Here is a 27,934-nt window from a genome sequence, read left to right as displayed (position 1 = left end):
GGTTTCGTTCCAGTTCCTGTTGAACAACAACACATAATCTGACCCACCTCCACCCCACTGCCTGCCTCTGCTCACACTGCCTGCACCGACTAGCAGGCATCGTGGTAGGTAAGGGCGACGCACATGTAGCCAGCGTGACCCCGGGCAGATGTTTGCTCTACATTGAAACTCCCTTCCCTGGCTGTTGATCTTACCCCCTTTCCTTTTACTTTTTCCCCCCTCCCCTTCTTTAAGTACCAAATCCACAACCCATTTTTTGAAGAGAGCAGAAGAGAGTCCCATGCTGGTGGCACAGAGGAAAGGTGGCCTGTGCAGGGCAGCGCACAGCATTTCCCGGTACACTCTGCGGAGACTGCGTGTCGTGAGCCTCTCCACACCATGTTTATCTTTTTATTTTTTCCCCCAGAGGTATCCAGAGTGCACTAGCATTTTCTTAAACCAATAATGTATTAAAATTTTTTGATGTCAGCCTTGCATGAAAGGCTTTCTCAAAAAGTACAATAACAAATCCTCAGGTAGTGCTGGGAACGCAGGACTTTGCCATGAGCCCGCTGCGGTAGACCAGTACTAGGAAGGAGGACGGCTGTGAGCAGTGGGTATTTCATGACACTGTGGGTCACGTGAGAGGAGGTTTGGCATTTGTTTATAGAGCAGTGGGATAATATATAATGAACACTTGGGTATTTAACATACATGACGGGAGATGACTTTATCTGGTTATTGCCCTCCCCGGTTTTACCTGCTAGAACCTTGTTCTCGATCACCGCTTTCCCCATGTGTATTAGAATGCATGTTCAGTCTTCTTGTGTCCTGATCAAATACCACGTGCTTGAAATACTTAGATCTCTGCTTACTAAAGTGCCCTCGTGTATAAGTCCAATCTCCCCTTGCATGATCAGATCATTATGTGGCTGTGGTTCCTAAGACTGTTGCTGAACTACTCACCGGTCAGCACTGGAGGGATGTTTCCAGTAACAGATATTGGTCTAATTCCTGGCATGACTCTCTGGTGACTTCCTGGTGAGGCCCGGCCTGTCCTGGTCCAGCTGGGTCCCACTGTAACTCAGACATTCCAAGGGGGGTGGGAAGCCATAGTCACACCTCACGCTCTGGACATTTAGGCAAGCAGGGTCCCCTGCACACACACCTTTGGGATCAGCCTCCACTATCCTAAGTTCACACTCTTCTTGAGAAGACTGTGATTTGGAACCAAGGCAACTGTTGGAAACCACACTTCTTGAAGCAACCTGGACGATGACAGTCCCTTGGAGTCAGCCGGCTGCTGGCTCAGTCGGGAGGGCCTTGCTGAGAGAGGCGTGTCTGCCCCTGCCCTTGAACTCTGGGGACTGATGGTGCTCATGACTCTTCCTGCGAGGGGAACTTAAGACCTCCACATTAAGTGGCTTTTTTAACAAGAAAAAAGGCAGCTGTAGCTCATGAGCTGCTCTTTTGCCAGCATTTTCACATTTTGCCTTTCACATGTTCAAAGCCCGTGCAGAGAAATTCTGTGGTGGGAACATTTGAGGCATCGCCCCGCAGAGCCTTGGTGAGGTGTGGATAAGGCTGAGGTGCCAGGCTGTAAGCATTTTGAGTTGGGCTTGTTTGTTTGTTTTTGAAGTCCTGTATATGTATGTAGTAGTTTGGGTGTGTATATATAGTAGCATTTCAAAATGGATATACTGGTTTAACCTCCTATCCTTGGAAAACAGATGGCTCTCCATCTTGTTACACGTATGTTAGAGAAGTAGCGAGCTGCTCTGCTATATGCCTTAAGCCAATATTTACTCAGCAGGTCATTATTTTTTACAATGGCCATGGAATAAACCGTTTTTACAAAAATAAAAACAAACAAAAAAAGCGAGGTGTTTTGGTATAATACCTTTTCAGGTGTGTGTATACATGGATGCATGACGGGGTGGGGAGGGGGGCGCATCTCAGGGTCTTCTGTGACCTCACAGAACTGTCAAACTGTACAGTTTTCCAACTTGCCATATAAATGATGGGTTTTCATTTTAGTTGCAACAATAAAAAAATTTTTTCTAAAGAACATGGATTTGGGGTGCTTCCCATTTCTTTGCTTAACGGGCCTAAACCAGGATGGACAACCATGCTTCTTCCCATCCCTGCTGATGTGAGGCAGATGTCAAGCAAGGTTATAAGTTCCCTCATCTAAGAATCAGAGGGCCTCCAGGAGCTGAGTGCCTTTGCACTGGGGCATTTTCCCTTAGGAGTTCATTTAACATGTAGGGCCTCCACCCATTTCCTTCAACAGAACGTATCTCTGGAACATACAGGGCCCTTGGATAACTTAACAAACTTACACAAGTTGTTTGAAGAACTGTTCAGACCTCAAGAACGTGCGTCTTAACCAACTGCCTCTGAGGCCCAATGGCTGTTATAGCGTCTCAGTACCTTCGTACAGTCACATTCAATGTAGAATCGACATTGAAATGATAGACACAAAATTCGTGTAGTCTTCCTTGTACAAAATTAAATGTAAATCTTCCCTAAAGTGATTATTTTGGCTTTTTGTTTTGAAATAATTCCAGGCTTGCAAAATGTTGCATAGAGAGCACAGAGTTCCCTTATATCCTTCAAGGTTTTCTGACTGTTTCAAAGCTGGCTGCTGGGTAACTGTTTATGCTTTCGCCTCCTAGCAGGATCCATGGAACTGGCAAGCAAGCAGAGTCATGGTCATGTGACCACACAACACTCATTGTGGGGGCCAGAATGGTCATGTCACACCCACTGTCACTTCAGTCTTTGTTTCACATACAAAAGATGGCATCTAAGCTTTTATGAAGAGGTGGAATGCCAGCGTGGGAGAAAAATAACAAAACTTGTGACTTTGGAACAGAAATCAGATGGAGCCAAAAGCTAGAAAAGGGCCATGCCTCATGGTGTCTGGATAGGAGGGGGCATCTGGGGAGCCTTCAGAGAATCCTTAGGGCACACTGCCTTCCCTAGGCCTACTTCTGTGGGAGGTCCCACTCCACAGTGTCCCACTGGAGAGAGTAGGCTAAGGGACAGGAGGGACAACTTTTCCCCAGCAGGATGTTTGGGAAAACAACCACTATATTTTTCAGGTAAAATGAAACACCAATAAAAATTGATCTTTTAATTGAAATTTCAGAAAGTTGAACATATAAACAAGTCAAATAAATACTAAGTTAAATTGAAAAGCACAAAATATATACAGGAAGTGTAAATGAGAATGTTTAAGTTCCAAAGTTCTCCAATGCCATTGTTGATAGCCACATTCAAACCCTAGGTTATCTCGACATTATTAACACAGAAACAGCTCAGTACACATTTGAGTCTTAGACTTAAATAGGAAACTAATTTGGTTTTTTAAAGCAACATGCTGTTCCGTGAAATCTTCACACCAGCTATGACGTCTGGAGTAATTTAATAGGCCCTAAGTTGACTTGCTTCAGAAGTTGGATTTCATTTTGTTTAGTGAGGTCAGAGTGAATGCTTTTACTGATATGACACTTGAGCCTCTGCTTTCCTTTGTGCTGTTGAGCATGGTGAAAGTAAGGTCCTTGGGCAGCAGGCTGCCACCAGGCACTTGGGCCACAGCTCGGGTTAAGAGGTGAATCACAGAAACTCTGGTTCTGTGCCTTCCCATCTTCCCCAGGTCGCCCAGGTGACAGCTCCTACAGTGGAAATGACTTGACCCACTGACTCACAGGCCTGCCGGTATTTGTTGAACCAGAGGTACTGATCCAGCTGACCTGCAAGGAGACAAGTTCACGTTCATCTTGGAGCCTTTTATTCCAGGCCTTGACTCCTTCATAGTGTGGCTCGCTCTGCATCCTGGGGAGGACAGATTCTCAAAGCCAAAAGCTAGTAGCTTCCTTGAAGTAGCTCGCCTCTGAAGTGCTCCTTTTACAAAGTCCCACTTGTGCCCTGGGGCTTTGTAACAATCCGAGCAGCTCTGGCCCCTTCCGCTGCAGGGGAGCAGCAGTGTGCCCTCATCCACGCTCAGTCCCTGTATTAGGACTGGGCAGCAGCAAAAACCAAGAGGCCAGATTTGAGCTCATTGCCTGAGGGTTTTTAAAATATTGTGATTTCAACATCTGCCTCCTGGCAAAAGGCTTCTCTTTGTTCTGAGCAAAGTTTGTCCATCTTCTCAAAAGCAAAGCGTCCTTTTTCACCTGCAATATTAAGGTGATTTGTCACTGGATTGTCCTCGGCCTTAGTGTTTCCTACTGTGGCAGGCCAAGATGGCCTTATCATTCACTGACGCCTGGGTCTTGGATGCTGCTGTAAAGGGCAGGGGCCAGGAGTATTTGGGGGGCTCCTAACTGGATGACTGGTGCCTTGCCCCTACGTCCAAGACACAGTCTACTGAACTTTGATTATGTCCCCTGCATCTGCTTTCATTCCCAAGAAACAAACTGAAGTTTAAGAAGGAAATAAAGCATTTCTTGCCACCTCAACCATGAAGGAAACCTGCCTTGGCCAAATGCAGTTACACAGTTGTTAACGGTGCCCATCCCATGTGCTAATTTGCGTCTTTTGAGAGCTGGTTGTGGCTGCTCTAGCACAACCTTGCTGAGGGCCTGGGAACCCCACTGCACTGCACATGATGTTTGATGCTGTACTTTACCAAATGACAATGTGGCTTCCCGGGCCGCTGCTCGCACGGCCTCCAGGTCAGATTGGCACAGGCCAGCAATCTGGTCAATGCTTTCGATGCCCTACTTGGCAAAAAGAGGACCCATTAGGAGACATTTTAAGCAGCAGGTAGAATCCACTTGTATAAGCCCAGTAGGACCAGCCCTAGCATAGTCTCTGGGGCCTGCACCCCTTTTCTGAAGGTCTCTGTGTTGCTTATGTGGCCTCAGGTTCATCAGAAGCACCACTGTAAGTGTCTCATTTTTCAGTCCTAACCCCTGCCAGCAAACAGGCCACTAGCACTGACGTATGGATAGCTGGCAGGACCATCTTGAAAGTGAGAAGACCTGACTCCCTCTGGACCTTGCTACCTCCTCCCTGCTCTCCCAACCATCCCCTCCCAGCCAGACTAGGAGAGGCGCCGTCGGGGTCCAGTTCAGGCACCTCTGATCCCAGGCTGCTCTCCCGGGCCAACGAACAGTGTGCTTCAGCACCCTTTACTGGGACCCTGACCCTCTTACTGGTTATTTGATTATACCCAACTGGACCTAGGATTTCCTGTTGACTCATTCCAACATGAATGGGGTGAGTTTAATCTGTGCTTGTCTAGTTTTCATCTAGTAAATTGGCAATTATTTTTTGAAATGAGAATTCTAAATGCAGTGAGGTTGAAGCTTTATGCACAGTAATGCTCATAATGGCATTATTTATAAGAAGAAATGGATGATGAATGTAAATTTTCTACAATACGAGAGTAGAGGAGTGGGTTAAATTAAGGTATATCTTTGATAGACCCTTTATAAAGAATTCCAAAGCATTACCACTCTAACACAAAAAGTTCTTATTTCATTCACTGTTTTTAAACTATATTTAATGTTATCAATTTTCAATGCTCACACGTACCCACAAACAAAAAAATATACCAAAATGTCAGTAGTTTCCTCTTAAGTATTAAGATGATGGATAATTTACATACTTGTGTTTTACACTTTTTTTTCCTACAGCGAGCTTTTAGAAATTTTAAAATTGAGGATATTAAAGCATATGATCCGCCCGGCCAGGCGTGGCTCAACGGTTGAGCATCGACCTTAGGATCCAGGCGATCGGGGTTCGATTCCCGGTCAGGGCACATGCCCAGGTTGCGGGCTCGATCAATGACTCTCTCATCATGGATGTTTCTATCTCTGTCTCTCCCTCTTCCTTCCTCTCTCTGAAATCAATAAAGATATATTTTAAAAAACAACAAAAAAAAACATGATCCAAGAGTTCAGAAGTGAGTCCCTGGAGCCACCTGCTTGTTCACGCAGAGCCGGAGCAAATGCTCACGTTGAGGGCCCTCTGCTGGTGGGGCTGACGGATGCTCCTCTCAAACCAGCTCTTGATAGCTCCTTTTTTGCTAACAGTGATTTTTTATTATTATTTTTTTTGGTCCCGGTGGAAAAATTTTAAACTCACTTTAACATTAACCACAAGTAGGCTTCTCCATCACCAGTGAGGACAGGTTGAACTCACCCTGAGATGTTTCAGCGCCACGCACGCAGCTTGCTGGAGTTTTGCATCGTTCTCGGTCAGGGCGTTGGTGTAGAAAAGCAAAGCCTGGGAAATAAGGCTGCTGTGAATAAAGGGGAGAGGGTGCCAAAAGCAAAATCCACAGTGCCACGGCTGATCCTCCAACTGCTGACAGTCAGGCCCTTCTTACCTTTTTCTAAACAAAAATCAGGCCATGATCCATTAATCTTTGGGCCATATGCACAGTCTCAAGATGTATACTACAGTATTGAGCTTATCTGTAAAAACACTGATCTTGTGGTAACCGAATGAAGAAAGCTTTCTGTGTAATAATATTTAGGGAATGCATTCTGAAACTGCTATCTAGAGAAAATGTTAAAGCAGAGGAATCAGATGTCCAGCCGGATGTCCAGCCAGGACAACAGAGGAAATGAACACATAGAACCATCCACGTAGGCTGTTCCTCAGGTCAGAAGGAGGAGCATCTCCCTTTCATCACCCTCTTCCAGTCACAGCTCTGCCCCTGTCCCCATTGGTCATATGGCCATGGCCAAGTCACTTCCTCTGGAAAATAAAGCTGGCACTTGGGTCACAAAATTGATGTCAGCACGTGGGGATGTGCCTGGCCCCCAGCGAGCCCAAGAGGCTATAGTAAGGCCCCCATATTGCCCTTCTCCAACCGCAGGGGCTGGTTAGAATAGTCACAGGTCCAGGAACCTAAAAGGCACCGGGGTCCAATAGTTTGATTTTCAAATGAACTGAACACAATGAACCAGCCACACATTAGTTGTAAGTAAATGAGGATGACCATTGGAATGCTAAGAAAAACATTCTACATGCAAGTGATGTCTTAAAGACCAAATAGATGGTGTTGCTTTAGAAACCTGGAGGTGAGTGAGGTAAGTGTGGCCTGGCAACCCCAGCCCAGATCCCTCCCCAAGGCTGGTGCTGCCAATGGCAGTGGTGTAAGGAGGGCTGTGTTCATGTTTGGAGCATCCCTAAACCCAAATATCTTGCAGCTAATGCAACGCCCAGTCACTCACACCTTGGTGTGTTTCTGAGAGAGCATACCTCCCTCCACCTCCCCACACCTGTGGTCAGGAGGCTGCCACCTCCTCTCCTCATACTGTACCTTTTCCCGAAAGCTCTTGCTCTTGGCTGCGCTGGCCAGGGAAGCACTGGCTGCCCTGCACACCTTTGGAGTCCCGTCCAGCTGCAGCAGTGCCCAGGCCCTTAACGTCTGGGGCAGGGGCTGGAGCTGGCCCAGCCGCTTCCCCTGCAGCTTCCTGACCGTCTTGGCCTGTGCTGTGCACTGCAGCTCCTCAATGAGTGTTACTAGGAGAGATGAGAGACGGCAGAAGGGGGCTCAGGGTCTCCTCTGAATGCCATTGGGCTATACAGCTGCAGGCTAGTTTGGCCACTGCCGTTAGCCATAGAGAAGCAAATCCCAGAGCCAGCCCATGTGGTCGCCAAGGCCCAGTCTGGACTGGCTTCAGAGGGGCCTCCTGGAATCTCTAGGAAGGCTTTCTAGCAAGGAGTCAAATACACCCTGACGACTGATGCAACCCCAGCCCACGCTTAAAGGACGCCTGCCGACCCAGCATCCCAGTCGTACCCAGCTCTGACCTCGGCTCTGTGCTGAGAGCCACCTTCCCCTAGAGCCAATCTCATCGTGGCCCAGCGTGGACGCGAAATAATCAGGGTTCTCAAAAGGACAGCTGGAGGGAAAAGGCTGGCTCCGGAGATCTGGGACAGAGGGCTCCACGGATGGAAGTTCCTCTGTTGTGACATGCGGCTTTGAGGCCACCTGCCACCCTCCCCAGCCCCTACCTTCCTTCGTGAGCTGGGCAAAGTGCTTCTCCAGGTCCGAGACACTCTGCCTCTGCAGGTAGCTGTGAAACTGGAACCAGGTGACAGTCTGTTCTTCGGGGAGGCCGGCTCCGGGGAGCAGCCCGCTGCAGCTGACCACCTGCTCCAGAAGCCTGCGGCACGCTGGCAAGAAGAGCCAGGTCGTCAGGAGAAAAGGAGACCTGGCCCCGGGAGCTTAGCCGGTGTGGCCAGGTCAGTGTAAAGGCTGACGGCAGGTGGGCGGGGGTCCCTCACTGCGCCTCCTGTGCCTGCGAGAAGCTGCTCGCTCCAGCTGGGGCCGCAGGCCCTGTCTTGGGCGGTCTTAGGGATCATCCACATGGCCGGGGCTGGGGCTGGGAATACGCAGGCCCCAAGCAGCCCAGGTGGTGGTTAGAGCTGCTGACAGTCCAGAGCCACTACCTGGAGTACGCCTGTCACCTTCAATGTGACCAGGAAATGCTCTGCCTTCTGAAGCAGTGTTAGGACACCTTTATGCGGCAGATACAGGCTTGCCTACCTTCCCATGAAGGCTCTTAACCCTTTAAGGTTCTGGTGGGAGCTACGGAACCTGTCCCCAGGGAAATGCACCAGCCCACTGTTTGCAGTTTCACAGGCTCCTCCTCCCAGTGAAATAGGGTGATTGTGGTCACGCTGCCAAACGACCTCTGTTTGGTGCCATGACACTCAGAGGTGAAGCCAGGGCTGAGGCCAGCTGTGACAATGCTGAAGGCCCTAGGATGCAGCAAAGCATCTCTGGAGGGGACGGGGGAGCTACCTATTTCCAGCTGCCCCGGGTACTTCCCCCGGACTCTGTGCAGGAATGTCTTCTTGAGCTGGTTGAGCAGCGAGGCGGCGGGGCAGGCCAGGACGGCGCCGGGCTCCGTGCACCCTCTCCACAGCTTCAGGCAGCCCTTCCTCCACGCGGCCTGCGGGAGGACTGAAAGCCCGGCGGGCTCAGAGCCTGACTGCGATGAAAGAGACAGCAAGCGGGGCCCAGAGACTTCCCTCCACGGGGACCTGAGGTCGGGGAGCTGAGGGGCGACATGCAGCGCCCTTTTCCCACACTCCAGTGTGACACACAGAGGACAAGCAGCTTCGACTCCAAGCACCTTACCCAGGTCACCACCCACAGTCCTCACAACAACCTGCGATGGCTACTGCCACCAGCCTCTCACGGACAAAAGAGGGTCCCGGGGGCAGAGGCAGAACCGGGGTGAGAGCTACTGTTTATGTGAGCTCATGCTGCGTGCCTGGAGTGTGTCCTGAGGATTCCTTCACTGACCCTCACCCAGTGGCCTCCACATTACCTAGACGGGGAAGCTGAGGCTCAGATGGGTGACTCACTGGCCCAGAGTCACACAGCTGACCGCAGAGCAGGTGCTGCTCACTCCAAGGCCATGTGGCCTCCCTTCCCACCACAAGTCTCTCCCCCTGCACCATGCTCCCCACATGATGACTCTGAGCCCAGTCTGGGCAGACACCCCTGGGCTCCAGTTAACTTTGGACATCAGGAAGGGAGACAAGGCTCCCGTGTGCTCGAAGCCCGCCGCTTCATGCCATTCACACGAGCAGCCCTTGGTGGTGGGCAGTTACTTACTCTCTTCAACGGACATCGCCTTGCTGACCTTCTCAAAATCAAGCATAGAAAGAGTCTCCAGAACCTGCTTTTGCTGCGCAGCTTCTTCCAGAAGGCGTTCCTGGACCATCCTCGACAAATTAGGAGAGGCCAGTTTCTGGAAACCAGTCCATGGTGCTCCAGGTTAGCACGGACACGTGTCTGATGTCAGCCGTCATGACTGTGGCCCTCACCTGCCCCCTGCCCATCCTTTCTATCCCTTGACTGTCATCTGGGGATTCCCCCGTCACCAAGGTGGCTGGAGCTGCCAGGCGCTGTCTTTGCCACCAGAATGGAGCCGCCTGCCTGAAAGTGAAGCCAGCCACGCAGGAAAGCAGAGCTGAGAGAGGGAGAGGCCCAGTCATGATGACATTTGAAACCCTGGATCCAGCTGGGCCTGAAGCCCACCTCTGGCCTTGTCAATTCTATGAGCCAATAAATTTTCTCTTTAGGTTGAGCCAGTTTGGATTGGAGCTCTGGCTTCTACAGCTGAAGGAGTCACAGCCACTGCCTTTGATTCAGGACTTGGGCTGTGTAAGAGCCATATGACTCTTCACCCAGGCCTGGCCCGAACCTTCCACAGGGAAACCTCCTCAGTCTCATTGGCTCTCAAGGTGCAGGTGTCCCCCCACCACCATGCTCCCTGCCACCTTAAAGACCAGCCCTTTGTAGAGAGAACTCCCAACCCCACCCAGGTCCCCAGAGCCAGCTCCTCCTTCTCCACCCTCACCCCCACCCCTCTTTCTCAGGTCCCTCAGCCACCTGCAGCAGAGCCTTGCAGACTTGGAGGTGGACTGTGAGCAGTGTGTCCAGCTCTGGGGCACCAGCCGTGAGCTCCCTGGATGACTCTTTCAGTGATGGTGGCGGGGGCAGGGTCCTGTCCTTTCTGAGTTGAATGGAGAACTGTGTGACCATTCTGGTTAGGGTAGAGGGAGCCCTCCCTGCCTGGAGAGCTCTGACATCAGAGGTGAGGGTGGACGGCTGTGCAGAGGTGTCGGGGAACGGTCACTGCTGCATGTTAGGTCAAGGTCAGAGGCTCTACTGTGTCTTCCATGATTATTTTTTAAGATTTAAAAACAGTCCATTGCTTGGAGCAGAAAGCTCAGGACCAGGCTGGAGCTATTCTCATTCACTCTGGTCACTGGGGACCTGCTCTGTGCCAGGCAGTGGGCATGGGGGGACAGGAGGTGTGTGTGGAGGCCACAATAAATCAAAATGAATACTAATGGGAGGCAGGCCAGGAGGCCGATAGGAAGGCTGGTCACCCGGTCAGTGCTGGTGGGTGCACTCACCGGGGACCCTGGGGGCCCCCAAAGAGGCACAGCTCATGGGGGGCGAAGTCTGCGTTGAGGAAGGCGAAGCTCTCCAGGATGCATTCCATCAGGCTCTCGGCCGAGCTGTGCTCCCGGCGGCCTCCGCGGGGCTGTAGACAGAGCAAGACCTCAGGGCAGCCGGCCCCACTCACCCCGTCTAGCACCCCCCTTTAACAGCGTCCCCCAAGTGGGTGATGGACCCAAGGGCTCGGCACTTCCCCGAGGACCCTCCCTAATGTCATGGAACAAAAGGTATGATGCAAAAGCTCTCGGGAGACATCTGGTCACAGACACCCACAGGGACAGGACAAGTGACAGGAGTGAGTGGTTGTGGGGGGACCCCCAAGAGGGCAAGCTCCAGCTGACAACTGCCGCTTGGGACCGTGGGGCCAGTGTTGCCGGATATTTCAGTTTTCTAAGAAAAGCTGGAAACCTGGATTTTTGTGGGAAGCTGCTCTGTTTTTAAATATTGACAACTGATTTCAAATTATTTTCTAAATGTTGGGTGAGTCGGGTTAACCCCTCTTCAGGAGGCTCAAAGCTGCCAGGTTAGCCGCTGGATTCCAGGGGTCTCTTCTCTTGGGGTGGGGTTGGGGGGGGACAGCTGCCAGCGCTCGAGCCCTGGGGCCTGGGGACAGCAGGGCCCGCCCGGGCTTCTAGTCGCTGCTGGAGAGCTCGGGTGGACTCGCGCGGCCTAGGTGTCCCGGTGGCCTTAAGGCGCCCTGGCCGCTGGGTTTGTGACCCTGCAACCCCTGCTCCTCGGGAACAGGCCCCTGGACACGGCTTTCTCATCGGCGGCCAGCGTGGAGCCTCGTTTCATGTGTTTCCGCGCAGAGACCTCGTGTCCTGGGCCCTGTTCCCCGCTCGGCTCTGGGTTCAAGGCAGCAGCCGGAGCTCAGCCCGCCCGCGTTTTCTCCCCGAGACGTGTCGCCTCCGCCGGGTGCTCGGGACACCAGCGGCCATTCAAACAGCGCCATCACCAAAAAAAGGCACAAGAAGGTAAAAAAAACGTAGCCCTAAACTAAACCGACGGCAAAGAGGACACGGCTGCAGTCAGAGCTGAAACAAGGCGGCAGAGTGTCGCCTTGTTCAATGAGCATGTCAGGTGACTCAAATTTTTTATCAGTCGGCACCTGACAGAATCATGAGTGCTGATTTGGGGGTTCCAAATAAATTTTAGCGAGTAAATGAATTCACAGAAAAGGAACCCGTGAGTAATGAGTATATATATATAAATACACATTTATACACACATAATTTCTTTTTAAAACAAACTAAAAACCATAGCCTGTAGTCATTTTTATTCTTCTAACTTGGTTTGCCAAAAAAAAAAAGAAGCGTTCCTCAAAGATGTGTAAAATTATTGCCTGTTGCGGTGTTATTTTAAGATCTCTATGGAGAGTGGGTATAATTTTTCAAATTACAGGTGAAGGCTGCCTGCAGGCTGTCAGATTGTTCTACAGAAAAACGCTGTTAAGAAATACAAAAAAAACGGTAACTGTTTCTTATATTTTTTTCTTGAAATCTTCGGGCAGGTCCATAGCAGCGGTAAGTAGTGAACATTTTTTTTAAGTTACTGGAAAATGAAAACCCACCTTTCTTTCACCTGTGCTGACTTATGATGTTGGGGTTGGGGAAGGGATGAAACAAAACGAATTTTTGTAGGGAGCTGTTAAGCTATTTCAGTGCCAGCATGTGTCCTACACAAGACAGTGGTTTCATACATTAATTGATGTATAAGTAGGTGCTGGTGTGATACGTTTTATTTTACGTCCATTTAAATTATGTAAACCAAAACATAGGATCATCCACCCAGGCTAGCGCCTCAGCCACGTGAGAACGGCCCCTGGCGTGGGCTCTGTAGAGAAGTTTCGGCATGGGGTGTGTGATTTCTGGGGGCTTTCCACGGCACCAGCTCTGACATGAGAACGCCCCGAGTTTGGGATTTTAATGCAGAGCAGCAGCGTCACCTGCTCGGGTCAGAAGATGCGAGATGGGGCTGGTTCTGGGTGGATGTGGGGCAAGTTATTCACTTTGAGCCCCAGCTTCCTCCTAAACCTCCTTCCAGCCTGATGAGGGCTCTTGTTATCCCCACTTGGCAGATGAGCAAACTGAGGCCCAGAGAGGAGACATTACCCACCCAGGAGATGCAGAGGTGAGAACGGGATGCCGGCCCAGGCTGGCTGCCCCCAGAGCCCAGGCTCAGTTGTTACGCCGTTGGCAGAGCAGGGCTGCTGCCCGGCGAGGAGTGGACATACCTTCAGCCGGTCCCTGAAGCTGAGGACCTGGTACTCCAGCTCCCGGAGCCGGGGCTGGGAGGGGTCTGTGCACCTCAATAAATCCAGGACCTCCTGCAGGGGCCTCTCGAGGGTCACCCCAGGCCCATCCACTCCGTCCCTGGTTTCTCCTTCGACATGGTCTTTCTGCCTGTCCGGCATCGTATGGTTGTGGAGTGGGGAGCCCCGTGGCAGGCTGGGGCTCTCTACTCCCAAATTCCTCCAGCCGGGCTGCTCCACAAACGAGCCTCCTGCCAGGTAGGCCATCTCTGGGAGGAGGCCCAGGGGCGGGGAGTCCTCCTGGGCAGCCTCTTCAGTGGAGGCATTGGGGCCAACGGCCAAGGGCAGGAACCCCACGTCTGAGGTGGATGCTGATGTGCTGGTCTCGGTGTCTCGGGGGTCCTCGGAGCTGAAGGAGTCCATCTCGGGCAGCTCCTGACTGCGGCTGCACGGGCCAGGGCCTCGAAGGTCATTGTCGGACAGGTAGCTGACGATGGAGGTGGCCCTCGGACTGCCCAGCAGCAAGGCCTGTTGTGCTGGCTGCCGCAGGACAGACTGGAGAGGGGGACACAGGACCAGCCTCACTGGCCACCCTAGGGACCACAGCGAGGCCCCCAGAGAGGCTTCCCCCGCCACAGACACTTGCTCTGTATACCCATGTTCTCCTGATGAACTGAGGTCCACCAAGCTGACTCGGAGGTCCTGATAGGACCCTATAACCCCTCTGCTCTTATTCCCCCATCGCCCCTCTAACTCACACCTTCCAAGCCCCAGCAGCCTCTTTGCTGTTCTCATACCCTCCAGGCTCATTCACACATTCCCACCTCAGGGCCTTTGCACTGACTGTGCTCTCTGACAAAGTATGTTCTGCTTTATTTTCCCATGGCCTTTCTGCCCCTCGTGCAGGCAGTGCTCCCTGAGGACATAGTCCTCACCTGGCCTAGAGAAGAGCCTGGCACATAGTTTTAAATGAATGAAATGAATGAAGGAAGGAAGGACCTGACATACAACACCCAATAATACTCATTGTATAGAAACAACAGCAGCTCTTCATTAAATGAAGCATTTGGTGTTTACAGCCCTGTCCTAAGGGCCTTCTAGTCCCACCTCATTTATCCCTCACCCTTCCAGTCTCTAAATGCATCACAAAGTTAAAAAGGCTGCTGTGGATTAAAAGATGGAGGAGAAGATGCATTTGCTCCCAGGTGGCAGAGTATCTCTGGAAGGATATGGAAGAAGTTGAGAACAGGGCTAAGGAGGGGACCCAGGTCCCTGAAGGTCACAGGAAAGAGAAAGAGATGTTTTACTGTACACTATGTCAAGGTATTATCTACTGGAAACATACTCAGTTTAAGTTTAAAACAAATTAATTGGAGGCCAAGGTCATAGCTGAGGTGATAGAACCACTCAGAAGACCTAATCCAAGCATCCAAGAGAACCAACCAAGCCTAGCAGCCCCCAGAATAAGAGGGCCAGCATTGAGAAAGAAAAAGTACAGAAAAACACCCAGGATAACCCACAGCAAGAGGCTGAACCCAAAGCTTGCTGCATCGAGAGATGCAGGGCTACTCAGCCCAGTCCCACATGCTGGCTCCTGGGGAGTCACCCTCTCCACCAGCAGTCCCAGCATGACCACCGTCCCTGCCCCTGCGAGGCCTACTCACCAGGTAGTACCTCTCCCGGAAGCTGGGGGTGCTTGGGGGTGTCCAGTTGTACAAGGAGCCCTTCCTGCTGCCCACAGAGAACTTGACTGTGGGGCTGGGTGACACCAAGGAACTCTCAGTATCAAATGGACTGTAGGAGAGAACAGAGGGCCAGGGTGTCACTGATACCTGGGAGGACACTCAAGCCCATTCAGGACCCAGGGGACTGAAAAGATGGGGTCCTGGGGAGGCGCAGCCTTGGCCGGGTCACAGGAGAAGCCCAGGGACTCTTGGTTTACATCCTCAACTGTGTAGGAACCGTCTCTCAGACACCACCACCCGAGGCCCTTAGCCAGATGGCAAGGGGCAGGGATCAGCCGCCACACATGTGAATGACACCCTCCTCTAAGGGTCCCTGTGAGAAGCTCAGCAGACCAGTGAGGACACTAGACACTCAGTGCTGCCATTTCCTGGGTAAACCATGTCACCACCCCTCTCGGATTCCTCACCTGTAAAGGGCACCATTCTAGAAGGACCTCTGTCAGTCCCAGTCACAGGTAAGGCTGGGGACCCAAGGCCTCACCCACCCTGCCTCTGGAGCAGGTAGGCCTGGGTGAACCCTCCCTGCCTCGCAGAAACCTGCTCGATCTCATTCGCAGGAAGGCCCGGCTAGAGGTGTCTGGGGCCCAGCCCCACCACCAGGGCCTGTGACAGGCACTGCGGGCACCTCCTGGGAGAAGAGGGCAGAAATGCCCTCGAGTGGATGCTAGGGTATAGTCAGGCCACCAGGGGGAGCCAGCGAGACCCATCAGGCTCTGGCTCTGGGTGGCCCTCCAGGTGGGAATCTGGGGCTGGCCCCGGGGAGGGGTAGCAGGGCAGGGGGCGAGACTGACCCCTACTCACTTCCACAGCACCTCCAGCTGCAGCTTGATGGTGCCCAGCTCTGTGATGTCCACCACGATGACCTGTGGCCGGGTCGTGAAGAAGTCGGTGATGTCACACGTCACTGCACCCACCGCCAGCGAGCTCAGGCCGCGCAGCTCTGTCACCTGGGGGGTGGGGAGTTGTGGGTGGCATCTGAACTGCGCCTCTGGAGGCCCTGGCCCGCCCCGAGGCCCCTCCCACCTTGATCTCGAAGTTCTCGTGCAGGGTGGGGATGAAGGCCCTGTCCTCCTCGTCCCAGGTCTGGCTGTCGTCGGACTCAATCCGGCCCTTCAGCTTCCAGCGCTGGCGGCCCAGGCGCATAAGAACCTGCGAGCGAGCCCCAGGGAGGGATGGGTCAGCTGCCCCAGGTGGATGCCCCCGCTTGCCACCTGCATGGGGGCCCTCCCTGCCAGCTGGGACCCTGGAACCCCCAAAGATGTGGCAGGGAACCCTGAGGACTGACCCCGGAGGGCGGCCATACCTCATACTGGTCTCCTGGACAGAGGCGCGCGTAGCCCACCAAGCCTGGAACACAGAGGTGGGCTGATCTCTGTCCTCTGCCCCTGCCCCGTGGGTCACAGGCCCTCACTGGGGGACAGACTAGGGGATGAGCCATCATGATGGACAGTGGGCAGGCCTGGGCACTCACATCCAGCTCGGGGGGGGGGGAACGAGACCTGCCCGAGGTCACATGTCACAGCACTGCAAACCCGGGGCTGGGCCAGGACCCCTGAATTCTGACCCACACCCCACCTTCAGCAGAAGTCCCAGGGCCCTCAAGAAGTCCTGACACCCCACCCAAACAGACCACTGCCCACCCCCTCTCAGCCCTGTTACCTTTCATCCTGACGTGGAACTCGCCCAGGTGGACCTCCAGGGCCCCCTCTATGAGCCACATGTCCTGCAAAGCCCCACACAGGATGGCTCAGCGCCCGCCTCAGCCTGGGCCACGGGGGCTGGGGGTTACGCACAGACCCTGCCAGACAGAGGCCAGTGCGCAGAGCTTCCTTGGGGCCCAGGGAACCCCCAACCCCCCAGAGCCTGGGCCTGGTCGCCCACTGCCCCCTGGCGCCCCGCTGGCGCCCACCTCGGCGCACTCCTGCAGGCTGCGGCCCAGCTCCTGCAGGCTCTCCCGGGAGGCGCGGCTGGGCGGGCACCGGGAGAAGGCGCGCTGCATGTTGGAGGCGCCGTCTCGCAGGCGGCACTGGATGCAGTAGCCCTCGTAGAGCTCGTCCACCTGCCGGGGCACAGTATGGTGGGCGCTGCCCATGCCGAGGGGTGGCAACCCGGACCTGCCTGTCACTCACCCTCTGGGAGAGGCCACCCCTGAGCTAATGTCCCCACCTCAGCCCCCATGGGGATCACCAACAGCCCACGGGGGCAGGAACCACATCTGTCTCATCCACTCCGTATGCCCAGCACCTGGCAGCGATTGGCCTGCAGTCAGGGCACAATGTAAACCAGTGAACTGGGCAGGTAGCTAACAGCCCTTCCCCTCTCCCTGCCCCATTTTTCAACAGTAAACAGGGCGGCGGGTTTGTGCTATCCTGCCTACCTACTGGGCTACTGGGACAGTAAAGCAAGATCATGGAGGAATTTGCATAGTTCAGACCTTAGAGGACTTGCTGTGTGACCTTGGGCAATCCTTATCCCTCTCTGCGCTTCCACTCTCCCACCTATATAATGGGTGCTTGGTCTCAACCTTCCAGCCCTCTCAGGTTGAGCTTGAGAGGCTCCTGGGCTCAGCCTCTGTAATTCCTGCTCCTCCTTGACTATCTCCAGCCACTCAGCCCCCTGCTCAGGGGGCCCCCCTGGCTCCTGCTGACCAGAGGAGGCCCAGCGAGGACAGAGACTACCCCACCCCCACCCTGAGACACTGGGAACCAGGCCGACCTTGCTGATGTGAAATTCCATCTTCCGAATGTGCCTCTCCACAGAGCGCGTTTGCTTCTCCCAGAAAAAGAGAAGATGCTTTAGAAGCAGCCTGGACCACCCGCCAGCTCTCGCCACCCTCTTTCAGGCCCTAACAGAACTGTGCTCAAAGCCAGGCCAGCCCCTCACCACCCTTGAGGAAAGCTCGTCACTAGGCCTCAGTTTCCCCACTTGTAAGATGGGGAGGACCCCAGGTATTTCTTCTATAGGGTGACCAGAGGATAGAGTGGGGGGAGCAAAGACGCCAGTCTCATCCAGCCAGGCCCAGCCGCTGCCCACCCTGCTCACTATGTGCAGACAGGAAGTTTCACTCACCTTGTCCAGGTCGTAATAGAAAGCCTGTGGGGGAGGAAGGGGGAGGGAGACGGTGTCAGGGCTCTGGATGCTCCCCCAAGATCCATGAGGCTACATCCCAGGGGTGCCTGAGCTCAGAGGACAAAAAGCCAGCAGCCACTCCATTCTCTGAGGCCCGTGGTCCAGGCAGAGGAAGAAGGGGGGTTAAACACATGCGCTTTGGGTGAAGCAGTTCTAAGCCTGGCTCTGTTTCCCAGCTGTGTGTCCCAGGCAGTCACTCAACCTCTCTGAGCCTCTATTTCCTCACATAAAATGGGATAGCCATAGCACCTGCCCCCTAGGGTTGCTATGAAGAGTAAAAGACACAGCATTCAACAGAATAGGGACCACTGCGATTTGATTGCTTAAGGGGTGACTTCAGCCATGACCAGAAGAATTGAGAGTAGGGAGAGGCAGCCAGCACCACCCAGGAGTTCAGGCCTTAGGAAATGGCAAGGCCAGACTGGTCTACCCACGCCAGGGACCAAGGTGTCACCAATGAAAAGAATATATTGCCAGGGGGGCAAACCTCTGCACCCATGTGAGAGGGGTGCAGTGGGTGCTGGGAAGGGCTGGGAACGGAGTGGGATCTTGGTAATGCCTCCTTCCTCCATCTGTGTGGCTCGCCCACCCACCAAGGAGGAGACCTGACTGAGCCGCCCATCTTTCCCTCCCCAAAGCGGGTGGCACATTTGTCAGCCTGGGGCCTGTGTCTCCCACCAGGCCGACCCCCAGGGTCTTCTGGGCTGGAGCCAGGATACAGAGGTGGCCGCTGCTGTTTGATAGAAGGGTTCTCCTCCTCCTGTTTTTCCAACCCCTGCTCTATGCTTTGGCACTTTGGAGGAGGGATGCTGGAAATTAGCTAGCGGGCTGGTAGCAGGAGCCCACAGGCAGCAGGCCTCCTGGCTTTGGTTTCTAATCCCATTAAGATAGAAGGGTGGGGTAGAGAAAAGGGGGTAGGGACTTCCCAAGACCGGAAAGAAAGAGCCTCCCTCAGGAAGGATGGAGGTCCGGAACAGTGGATCCTGGCAGTGTGAGCAGATAAAATACAGGATACCCACTGACATTTACAGTTCCAATAAACAATAAATATTTTTTTAGTATAGGTATGTCCCAAAGATTGCATGGGACACACTGGAAAGTTATTTGTTGTTTATCTAAAAATCAGATTTAACTGGGATTCCATTTTTTGGTTTTGGTCCTGACTGTGTGTGTGTGTGTGTGTGTGTGTGTGTGTGTGTGTGTGTGTGTCTAAATCTGGCTGTGCTAAGGCGGTAGGGGGTAGCAAAAGCCCAGAGCAGGTGTGTCTTGGGCTAGACAGGCCCCAGGGCAGCCTCAAAGCCACAGCCCTTAAGGTGGCCGGAAAACAACAGAGCCACTGGATGATCAAGGACAGCATCAAGGGCCCCTGTGACAGGCCCTAGATTAGATGCCTGACCCAATTTCTTGGCATTGCATAAGCCATCCTGATTGCAGGGTGTCCAGATGGCCAAGGCCTATAAGATAGGGCCCTCTAGGACACATGCCTCTGCACACTCACCTGCCTTACAGTTACTGTTAGAACCACAGAGAGAATGGAGGTAGGTCCTCAAATGTGTGAACTCTGCACCATGTGGGGCGGGGCGGGGGAGCTGCCCCCAGCCTCTGAGGTTAAATTCATTCCAACATAAAGCAAGTCCATTCCTTAGGCCTCTGAGGTCCAGAGACTCACACCCATGGTGCAGGCAAGAGGGTGAGGGGGTCCATCTCTGAACCCTGGCCAAGGCTCCTCTGGTGGGAAGGGGCGGGGAGGGGTCTCACCAGCCTGGAGTTCCTATGTGTGTCCTTGTGGCGTCCTGACAGGTAATCCAGCTCAGCCTGCTGCACGCACAGGTACTCCCTGTGAGGACACCGAGGGAAAGGAGTTGGAAAAGGGACATAAGAGCCAAAGAAGCTGGCCCGTGACCAGTGTTCCGGGGTGCAGACAGCCACAGCAGCCACGTGGAGAGCAGCTGTGCTGCTCAGCGGGCTCAGGGGGCAGAGGGCAGAGCCGTCCCACCCACCCGAAGCCTGGCCCCACCCTCTGGGCCTCCAGATCCCACACACTGTGGGCCACATGCCCAGCACTGTGCAAAATGGGAAGTATCTCTGTTAATTCCCCAAACAATCCCGCAAACAGGTTCTACTCATATCAAAACCATCTTAGAGATGGGCAAACTGACCCTCAAAGATTGCCAGTAACCCAGCGCAGGGTCCCATGGCAGGGAAAAGGCTGAACGCAGGTCCAAAACCAGGCAGTGGCCTTGGGAGGACAATACCTTCACCCCGGCCCCAGGGGAGGTCAGCAAGAGCACACCTCCCTCTGGACGAGGGCAGGTGTCCTGCTGTCTGGATGCCCAGGGCCAAGCACCAGAGCAGGGCCTGGAAAACCCGTTCTGGAAAGCACAGAGAAAGCCGTGCGCTGGGAGGGGACAACTCATGTTGTGTTTTCCTGCCAAAGGGACTTGGACAGGAAACCTGAGGTTTGGACTTGGGAGCCAGGGTGGGGCTCCATCATAGATTTGCACGCTTATACCACTATCTCCCAGGCACTCAGAGGTTGGGGTCCTCAGGAAAAGGGGTTGCTGTTGACCCCAGACAAGTCTCAAACAGGCGGTCCTGCGGGAACCACCAGAAGCTGTCCTGGGAGGTGAGCACCTTGGAGGCAGGCAGCACCCTCCGGGAGCAACCCCAGCTCTCACTCTGTACCCGGCACTGGGTGCGTCTGGGAGGAGGGCCGGGGATGCCTCTCGGGTGGCATTGGCCCTGGAGCCCACTCCCTGCCTCCCGGCCATGGGATCCTGGGCAAGTTGCTTCCCGTCTAAATGGATAACCAGGACCTCCTTCTGCGGCCTCTTACGGACAAGACCTACCCACGCTCCCCAGCGAGAGGCAGAGAGGGGCAAGCAGGCAAAAGGCCAGAGTTCGCTGTGCAAAGGCCTCCAACAGCCTGCCCTTACTTGAGGCCTCTCTTCAGCGCCTCGAAGGTCTTCTTCACTTGCTGCGTCTTGGAATCCAGGCAAACAGACCCCTTCCGCAGCGTGCCGTACATCTTGGAGGATTTCACGGGCATTCGGGACCTCACCGAGTTCCTCTGGATGGACTTTCTATGAGAATAAATGGGGGTTGGGGTGGGGTGGGAAGGGGGTCAGAGCAGGCGCTTTGGGAACAGCAGCCAGAGCTGAGTCCCACCCTATTGCCACCAAGCTCTGTAGTCTCAGGAAAGCTGCTAAGATTCTCTGGGCCTAAGTTTCCTCATCTGTAAAGTGAAGTTTTGAATTTTAAGATTAAAAGAATACTACCATTACTACTAATAATAACCTGATACAAGAAATTAACTGATAGTGAGAAATACAATCAAGCAGCCCAAATGCCAGTGCTCTCTGTTCAACATGCTTTGTCAATGCAGGCAAAGCAACATAGGAGGCTAAACCATAGTCCTGTGGTGCACCCATGGGGTGGGCACCTATTGGCTTTGCCTGCCCAGCATCCAGCCACCTCTGTTAACAGTACCTCGATTTCCCTCTGGGTAACTTCCCCAGCCCTGCTCTTTGTACATGTAGTTTGGAGGGGGGTGACCTGACAAATCAGTACACATGCACATACACACATGCGCACAGACACGCATACCCACACCCCAGGCCTGGGTTAGTCAATATATTACACTCCCCTGGCCCAGGGAGAAGCATGGGAACCAAGTCTCATCAATAATTCTGTGGCAGGCTAGGACCCAAATCCAAATGTATGCAGAGCCTCAGCCTGGGATCTTAACCAAGCAGCTGGGAGTGGGGTGCAGGATTCTCGGGGTCCTCAGAATCACCTGGAGGACTTAGACTCAGGCTGCTGACAGCCTCCCCACCCCCCACCCCACACAACCAGAGTTTCAGATTTAACAGTCTGGGGCCTGAGAATTTGCATTTTAATGTGACTCCAGGTGCTGGCAATGCTGCTGGTCCAGGGACAGCACTTCAAGGATGGTCTTAGGGGAGTCACCATTTCTGCTTCACTCCAGAGATGTCCTATTGCTAGAAACCCAGCTCTGCACCTCCCTGGGAGCCTTCACAGGCTGCTGCATTTTTAAGGTCTAAAATCAGGGGCACTGGACTAGTTCACTCATTCCAACCCTCACAGAGCAGGGCTTTCCCCAGGTCAGGCGCTGTGATGAAAGCCAAGCAGCCAGCGGCCCACCCTGAAGGGCTCACTGTCCATGGGGGGAGAGGGGATTGGGGCCTGAAGAGCCAGGCAGGGGGCAAGTGGAACCCAACTCCTTCTCCTTCACCAGGTCTAAGAGAAGGGCCACAGGGCCACCACCATGCCCTGGTCCCCAGAGACTCAGCAGGCAGCCGGCTGCATTTCCAGCCCAGCCAGATGCTGCACATTCCAAGCACAGACTCCAACACCTGCTGTTGACTCAACAGAGAGGAGCCATCCTGGCCACCGCTGCTGACAGGGACCAAGCCCCAAGCTGCGTGGTTCCCCTCCACGGCTGCAGAGCCACATTACAAACCAGCATGCCCGAAATACAGACCCCAGGCCCTGCCCAGGCATGCTGACAACTGCTCGCAGAGGATGCTGTAGCAAGGAAGAGCCTGGAATCCAGCCCCGGACCCTCAGGGGCCTTGCCAAGCTCTAGGACTCCAGCTCCTGTTCAGGTGCCCATGTTCAAATCCCAGGCCCAGAGGTCACAAGCATTTAACTGGAGTCTCAGTTTCCTCATCTGTCAAAGGGGGGTAGTAAGAGCACTTGCCCCACGGAGTTGAGAGATAGTCATTCATTCAACAAATATTTAAATAAGCACTTACTGTGCACCAGGCACCATTTTAGGGGACAAGGGTTCGACAGTGACCAAAACAAACAAAACTCCTCCCCCTGTGAGCTGCTGAGCCCACCGGGGAGACCGTGGGAAGCGGTAAAAAGGGCAGGCTCCAGAGCCAGACACCAGGGTCTCTATCCAGCTCCCCCACTTCCAAGCTGTGTGACTTTGGGTAGGTTATTGAACCTCTGCACAGGACTCGGTTTTCTCATCTATAAAATGGGAACCAGAGGAAGGGTTACCATGAGCGTTACATGAATTAACAAATGTAAAGGGCTTTGAGCAGTGCCCGGCAAAGAGTAAGTGCTATATATGAGTACAAGTTAAGTAAGATAATTTTTTAAATTATGTATCAGAGAGTGCTTAGTGCCAAGGGAAAAAAATAAAGGCAGGATCATGCGTTTAAGGAGGGTGAGCAGGGACGGCTGCTCCAATCAGGTGATGTTTGAGTAAGGTACGTGCACAGAGCACTGGGCACAAAGCCTGTCACCACATTAGTGCTCAACCCTGTACCTGCTATTGCTGATGTTCATATATTACACGACAAGGGACACTTTCCAAAGGCTGTACACCCTCCCCCCTCCCTTCCCTGAGGCCATATCACCCACCTCTTGGAACAGACCCTCCACAATGTTGCCATCTCCAGGCCGGCAGAGACGGGCAGGGCTGCAGCCTCCAGAGAGGTGGGTTTCGGAGAGGTGGGTCCCCGGCAGGTGGGCAGGCGGGCAGGTGGGTGGGCAAGTGGCTCTGAAGCGAGAGCCGCGCTCACCTGCCAGCTCCCAGGGGCCCCCGTGCCCAGGGGTGTGCACCCTCCGCCAGGCCCCCCGCCCATCTACCTGGACACCTCCTGCCCGCGCCGCCGTGGCTGAGCCTGGGAGCGCCCACTCCCAGGGAGGCTCCGGGCCCAGTGCTCTGGTCTGAGCTTCAATAGAGCGGGCGTGGGGGCCACTCCGAGGGCTGGCCCAGCTGCGGAAGGCGATGCGTGTGCAGCCTCCGGATGGCGAAATCGGGCTGCACGTCTGGCCGGTGTCACAACTGCCCGGGCAGGGAGCGCCCTCTGGGGCGGATGTTTCACCAGCTCTGGGCAGACTCAGTAAATATTAAACAGCCCCTGGCGTGCCTGACAGGATTCCAGACGACACGTGCAACCCGCTGGCCAGCCCTCACGTGAGGCCGCTGGGGCAGTCCTCTGCCTGCTGTCATGGGGAAATTCTTTGTCACAGGCCCTGGTACGTGGCTGCTGCAAATGCAGGCTCTAGAGGCAGGCAGGGCTGGAGCCCGCACCTCAAGGGACAACACTGTAAGCTACCTTTTCTCCTGTGTCCAGTGGCATGAGATGGGCGGGGATGGTGGCAAACATGCCCTTGGCACTTGCAAAGGTCAGACTCTGCTCTGCCTGCTTCACGTGTACTCGCCCGTCTCTCCTGACACGCTCTGAGGTCCCCAAAGTCTGTGGCTCCGCAAGCACAGGACAGTGTGAGCGCCTCGGCTGTGTCCTCTCTCCAGCCTTCTCTCCTTGAAAAAGGGCTGCTGCTGAATTTTCCCACCTACACTTCTCAGCTGTCCCAACGGAAGAATTCTAAGTTGGTGAGGACATTGCAGGGGCTCCTGGCTCAGGAAGGTATCTACCTGACAGCCTGCGGGGGGAGACCTGGCTGGGGAGTGGCAGGGAGGGAGTATGAACAGCTATGCCTGTTAATCAGGACAGAATGGGACAGTGTCAGGGCATGGCCTCCGCTCATCCCCCACCTTATTATATATAGCTTAATTATAGCAACCATCCACACCTTAGTGTAAAATTCCCCTACCAGATTACTTCTCCAAGTGAATTCTTTGATTATGAAATTAAAAACCCTGTCCAGAGTCAAAGGAGTTTCAGGTTCCAGAGCAGGGGTGGGGGTGAGGGACAAAGGGGCCATCTACCCATCCCATCTAAGTGGAGCCCTGCTCTCCTGCCCTGCATCTAAGGTTATTTTACCTGACCCGTGCCAGCAGCTCAGTGCCTTGGCAATGTGGCTGTGTTTCAGCCTGGTTGAATTACCTGGGAAACAAGGCCAGAGGTGAGGCCTGAAACCCAGTCCAGGCTGTCCAGTCCTGGAGCCAAGGGTCTAGACCCCTGGGAGTTGGGCAGAGACAGGAAGTTAAAAATAGATGCACTTCGTTCCTATGGTCCTGGGCAGCTTCTTCCTCACCCAGGGACAAGGGGACTGCAAAGGCTGAGGCCAGATGGTGGCCCCTCAGGGACTGCAGATCCTGCCTAGGCGAGGCATCCTCCAGAATTCCCCGAGGGGGGACCCCAGGGAGGAGGAGCCCCCAAGACAGTTATGGCCACCAGGGCGCTCTTTCTTGGACTAGGATGCAGACTTGACAGGACCTGCCTCTTACCCTTACTGCTGACCGATAAGCCCTAGTGTCCGGTTGGATCCTCTCTGTCCTCTGCCTCCCAGAAAGCTGACCCTGGGAATCCAGGAGGGGTCAGCAAGAGGCTGGAGGATGGCCCATGGGGACATTTCCTATGGATGCCCGAAGTCCAGAGGACCCCAAAGGCCTGACAGGAGGGGAGTTGCAGGCAGGACTGGCTACAGAATTCGTGAGGCCCCAGGCAAAAGAAAACACCGAGACCTTTGTTCAACACAAGAATTTCTACATGGCGACAGCAGAGGGTTAAATCTACTTGAGGGGCCCTGTGACAGTCTGCAGGGCCCTCCTTCTGCCAGACCACACGGACAGAGTCCCCACAGCACCTCTGTGATTAGAGAAAAGTGCTTTCTGGGTGCACCAGCTCCGTGCCAGGGCACACAGCTTGGGAGGGTCACTGGCTCGAGGCCCCCTTGGCTGGGCAACTTGCACAGCTGTCCTTAGCAGCCCTGACTACAGACCCCATGATGTGGGGGACCCGGATGAAGCCCAGGAAGAGGCAGTTCAGAAATGGTTCATTCAGTCAAGAAACAGCATCATTCCCTGGACAGTTTACACTTAGCCTTTCAGCAGCATTTATGGAGCACCTACTGTGTGCCTTCCTCACTGCGGCATCTGCACTTTCTCCTTTTGGAGGATGGGGTCAGGGGCACATTCATCCCTCTGGGACTTTGGCCAAATTTCTTCCTATTTTAGGGCCTTGGTTTCCTCTGCTTCAGCCCTTCAGTGGCTCCCCTCACACTGTGAATGTCCTCATGGTGGCCCACGAGGCCCTGCAGGGTCCTCCTCCTTCTGTCACCACTGTCCCACATGCCAGCCACAAGCCTGCTTTCTGTCCCTCAAGGCTCATTCCCACCTCAGGACCTTTGCACTTGCTGTTTCATCCACCTGACAGGCTTCCTCACCCCTGCACCCTGTCCTCATGTGACCAGCTCGTTCTCTTCTGTCTGGCCTTCACTTGAACGTGCTCCTGCCTCGTGGAGGGCCTCTTCTGATACCCTGCCCCCCCCATTTCAATTCCTCCACAGCACTCCCCACAACTGGATCTGTCTCAGTGATTGCTGCCCTGGAGGAGGGTGGGGCCTGGGTCTCTTCCTGGAGCCTGGGACTGGGGCTGGCCAGAGTGGGTGTGCCATACATATTTGTGGAGTGAATTAGGGATTCCTAAGGGTTCTTCCAGCTGGGACACTCCAGAATTTCAACCCTGAGATGCACTCCTTCCAGGCACACCTCAAGATGCACACCTCGAAACTGAGCAGCCTGGGACAAGGTGACAAGCTGGGGGGCCTGATTGTCCGGCCAGGCCTCACGGGGCTCTAATGTGCACCTGTCACACCGAGGGAAAGAGCGATGGGAGGGCGAGGCCTGGTCTGGCGCCCAGGGGGTGCCCTAGGACAGGCATTGACACCAAGGCCCAAAGCAGCTTAAGCAGGAACTGGCCAGGTGAAGGGTGGGAAGAGAGTCCCAGGTGGAGGGCACAGCCTGTGCCAAGGCTGGAGGGGAGAGAGGTCAGTGTGGCTAAACTCAGAGCTGCGGAGCCAGGGCCCAGCAGGCTTGGGCTGGCGAGACAATGGCCCCCGAAGCAAAAACGCACCTTCCTCTTGCGGGAGACACAGGGCGTAGCGGCCATGAACTCACGTCCAGAAGGTCAGCACTGACCCCAGACCCGTCTCCACAGAGGCTGCTCCTCCTCTTGAAACTCCCCACAGGCACCTGCTGTGTGCCAGCGTGTGCCAGCCTGTGCCGGCTGCTTGCCCTGTGCCACCTCATTGTGCCTTCACGACAAGCCGTGAGGGAGGGACATTTGTGATTACCTTTTCACATATGAGGAAACCGAGACTCAGGAAGGTGAAGTCACTTGCCCCAGGTCACAGAGCTGGGAGAGGTGACCCCATTTTCCATTTTTTTCAAACAGGAAGAACATTCCATCCTAACCCCTCCCCCAGGAGCTGAAGTTTCAACTCTCAATCAGTCTGGCTGTGTGACCTTGGGAAAGCAGCTCCACCTCTCTGAGCCTCAGGTTTCTGCTCTGCCAAGTGGGCCTGGTAGTTTTCTCCCAACACCAAGAGTCACACACACACACCACATACCACACACCACGCACTCTGTCCTGGGCTGCAGGCCTGGCAGGAGAGCGAGGATGTCCCTGCCATCCCAGCCCAGCCCTGGATCAAGCCCCACACCCATCCCACTGGCAGAACTTACGCGATCCTGCGGCTCTGTGCGTTGCTGAAGCCCGCAAAGGAGGCACTCCGGCCCACGACCCCCACAGCCCCTGCGTCCCCGGAGGACAGGAACCGCACCCTCACCGACATGGCTGTCACCTACAGAGAGAGGACAGGAGAGTCAGCCTCAAACTGCCATCTGGTGAGAGCTGACCCAAGGCTGGCCATCCTCTACTATGGCCTCTGTGGCCCTTACAACAGAGAGCGGCCTGCCAGTACTGTCCCCAGCTCACAGATGAGAAAACTGAGGCTTGGTGAGGTTAGGGAACCTGCTTGGGAGCAGCGGCAAGAGTGAGATTCAAACCCAGGTCTCTGTACTCTGTTCAGGTTCTTAATGCTTGAGCAATGCTCTGTCCTCATGCGGGGGAGACAGCGGCTTCTGGACCTAGCTTGTCTCACCTCCCCTCTGCTACTCCTCCCTGCCAGTAACCCTCACCCCTCCAG

The 27,934-nt window shown here is 54.4% G+C and overlaps 2 protein-coding genes across 6 annotated transcripts in view; one reads left to right on the top strand and one right to left on the bottom strand.

The window, feature by feature from the left end:
* The window catches only part of PTPN1 (protein tyrosine phosphatase non-receptor type 1), a 63,187-nt gene extending 61,146 nt beyond the window's left edge, over positions 1 to 2,041 (top strand). The window contains exon 10 of the mRNA XM_081148532.1: positions 14 to 2,041. Within this exon, the coding sequence (XP_081004658.1) occupies positions 14 to 37 (24 nt within the window). The 3' untranslated portion in view covers positions 38 to 2,041. The remainder of the gene's footprint in view (positions 1 to 13) is intronic.
* A 1,062-nt stretch (positions 2,042 to 3,103) lies between these two features.
* RIPOR3 (RIPOR family member 3) overlaps positions 3,104 to 27,934 on the bottom strand; it is a 59,039-nt gene continuing 34,208 nt past the window's right edge. For 2 of the 5 annotated variants that reach the window (XM_081148530.1, XM_081148531.1), the window contains 20 exons: positions 27,471 to 27,589; positions 20,995 to 21,141; positions 19,817 to 19,895; positions 17,645 to 17,722; positions 16,839 to 16,988; positions 16,589 to 16,652; positions 16,233 to 16,276; positions 15,953 to 16,078; positions 15,731 to 15,876; positions 14,849 to 14,978; positions 13,167 to 13,739; positions 10,888 to 11,018; positions 10,358 to 10,481; positions 9,578 to 9,713; positions 8,756 to 8,917; positions 7,963 to 8,124; positions 7,265 to 7,467; positions 6,136 to 6,219; positions 4,616 to 4,706; positions 3,104 to 4,160 (listed from right to left, as the gene is read on the bottom strand). In XM_081148530.1, the coding sequence (XP_081004656.1) occupies positions 4,060 to 4,160; positions 4,616 to 4,706; positions 6,136 to 6,219; positions 7,265 to 7,467; positions 7,963 to 8,124; positions 8,756 to 8,917; positions 9,578 to 9,713; positions 10,358 to 10,481; positions 10,888 to 11,018; positions 13,167 to 13,739; positions 14,849 to 14,978; positions 15,731 to 15,876; positions 15,953 to 16,078; positions 16,233 to 16,276; positions 16,589 to 16,652; positions 16,839 to 16,988; positions 17,645 to 17,722; positions 19,817 to 19,895; positions 20,995 to 21,141; positions 27,471 to 27,580 (2,841 nt within the window). In that variant the 5' untranslated portion in view covers positions 27,581 to 27,589 and the 3' untranslated portion in view covers positions 3,104 to 4,059. Of the gene's footprint in view, positions 4,161 to 4,615; positions 4,707 to 6,135; positions 6,220 to 7,264; positions 7,468 to 7,962; positions 8,125 to 8,755; positions 8,918 to 9,577; positions 9,714 to 10,357; positions 10,482 to 10,887; positions 11,019 to 13,166; positions 13,740 to 14,848; positions 14,979 to 15,730; positions 15,877 to 15,952; positions 16,079 to 16,232; positions 16,277 to 16,588; positions 16,653 to 16,838; positions 16,989 to 17,644; positions 17,723 to 17,998; positions 18,023 to 19,816; positions 19,896 to 20,994; positions 21,142 to 23,455; positions 23,763 to 27,470; positions 27,590 to 27,934 lie in introns of those variants that run through there. The other 3 variants (XM_081148529.1, XM_081148527.1, XM_081148528.1) reach the window with 3 other exon arrangements.

Source organism: Miniopterus schreibersii, assembly GCF_964146895.1.
Source record: "Miniopterus schreibersii genome assembly, chromosome: 10".
Taxonomy (NCBI): Eukaryota; Metazoa; Chordata; class Mammalia; order Chiroptera; family Miniopteridae; genus Miniopterus; species Miniopterus schreibersii.
This window is presented reverse-complemented; position numbering and strand designations above follow the sequence as displayed.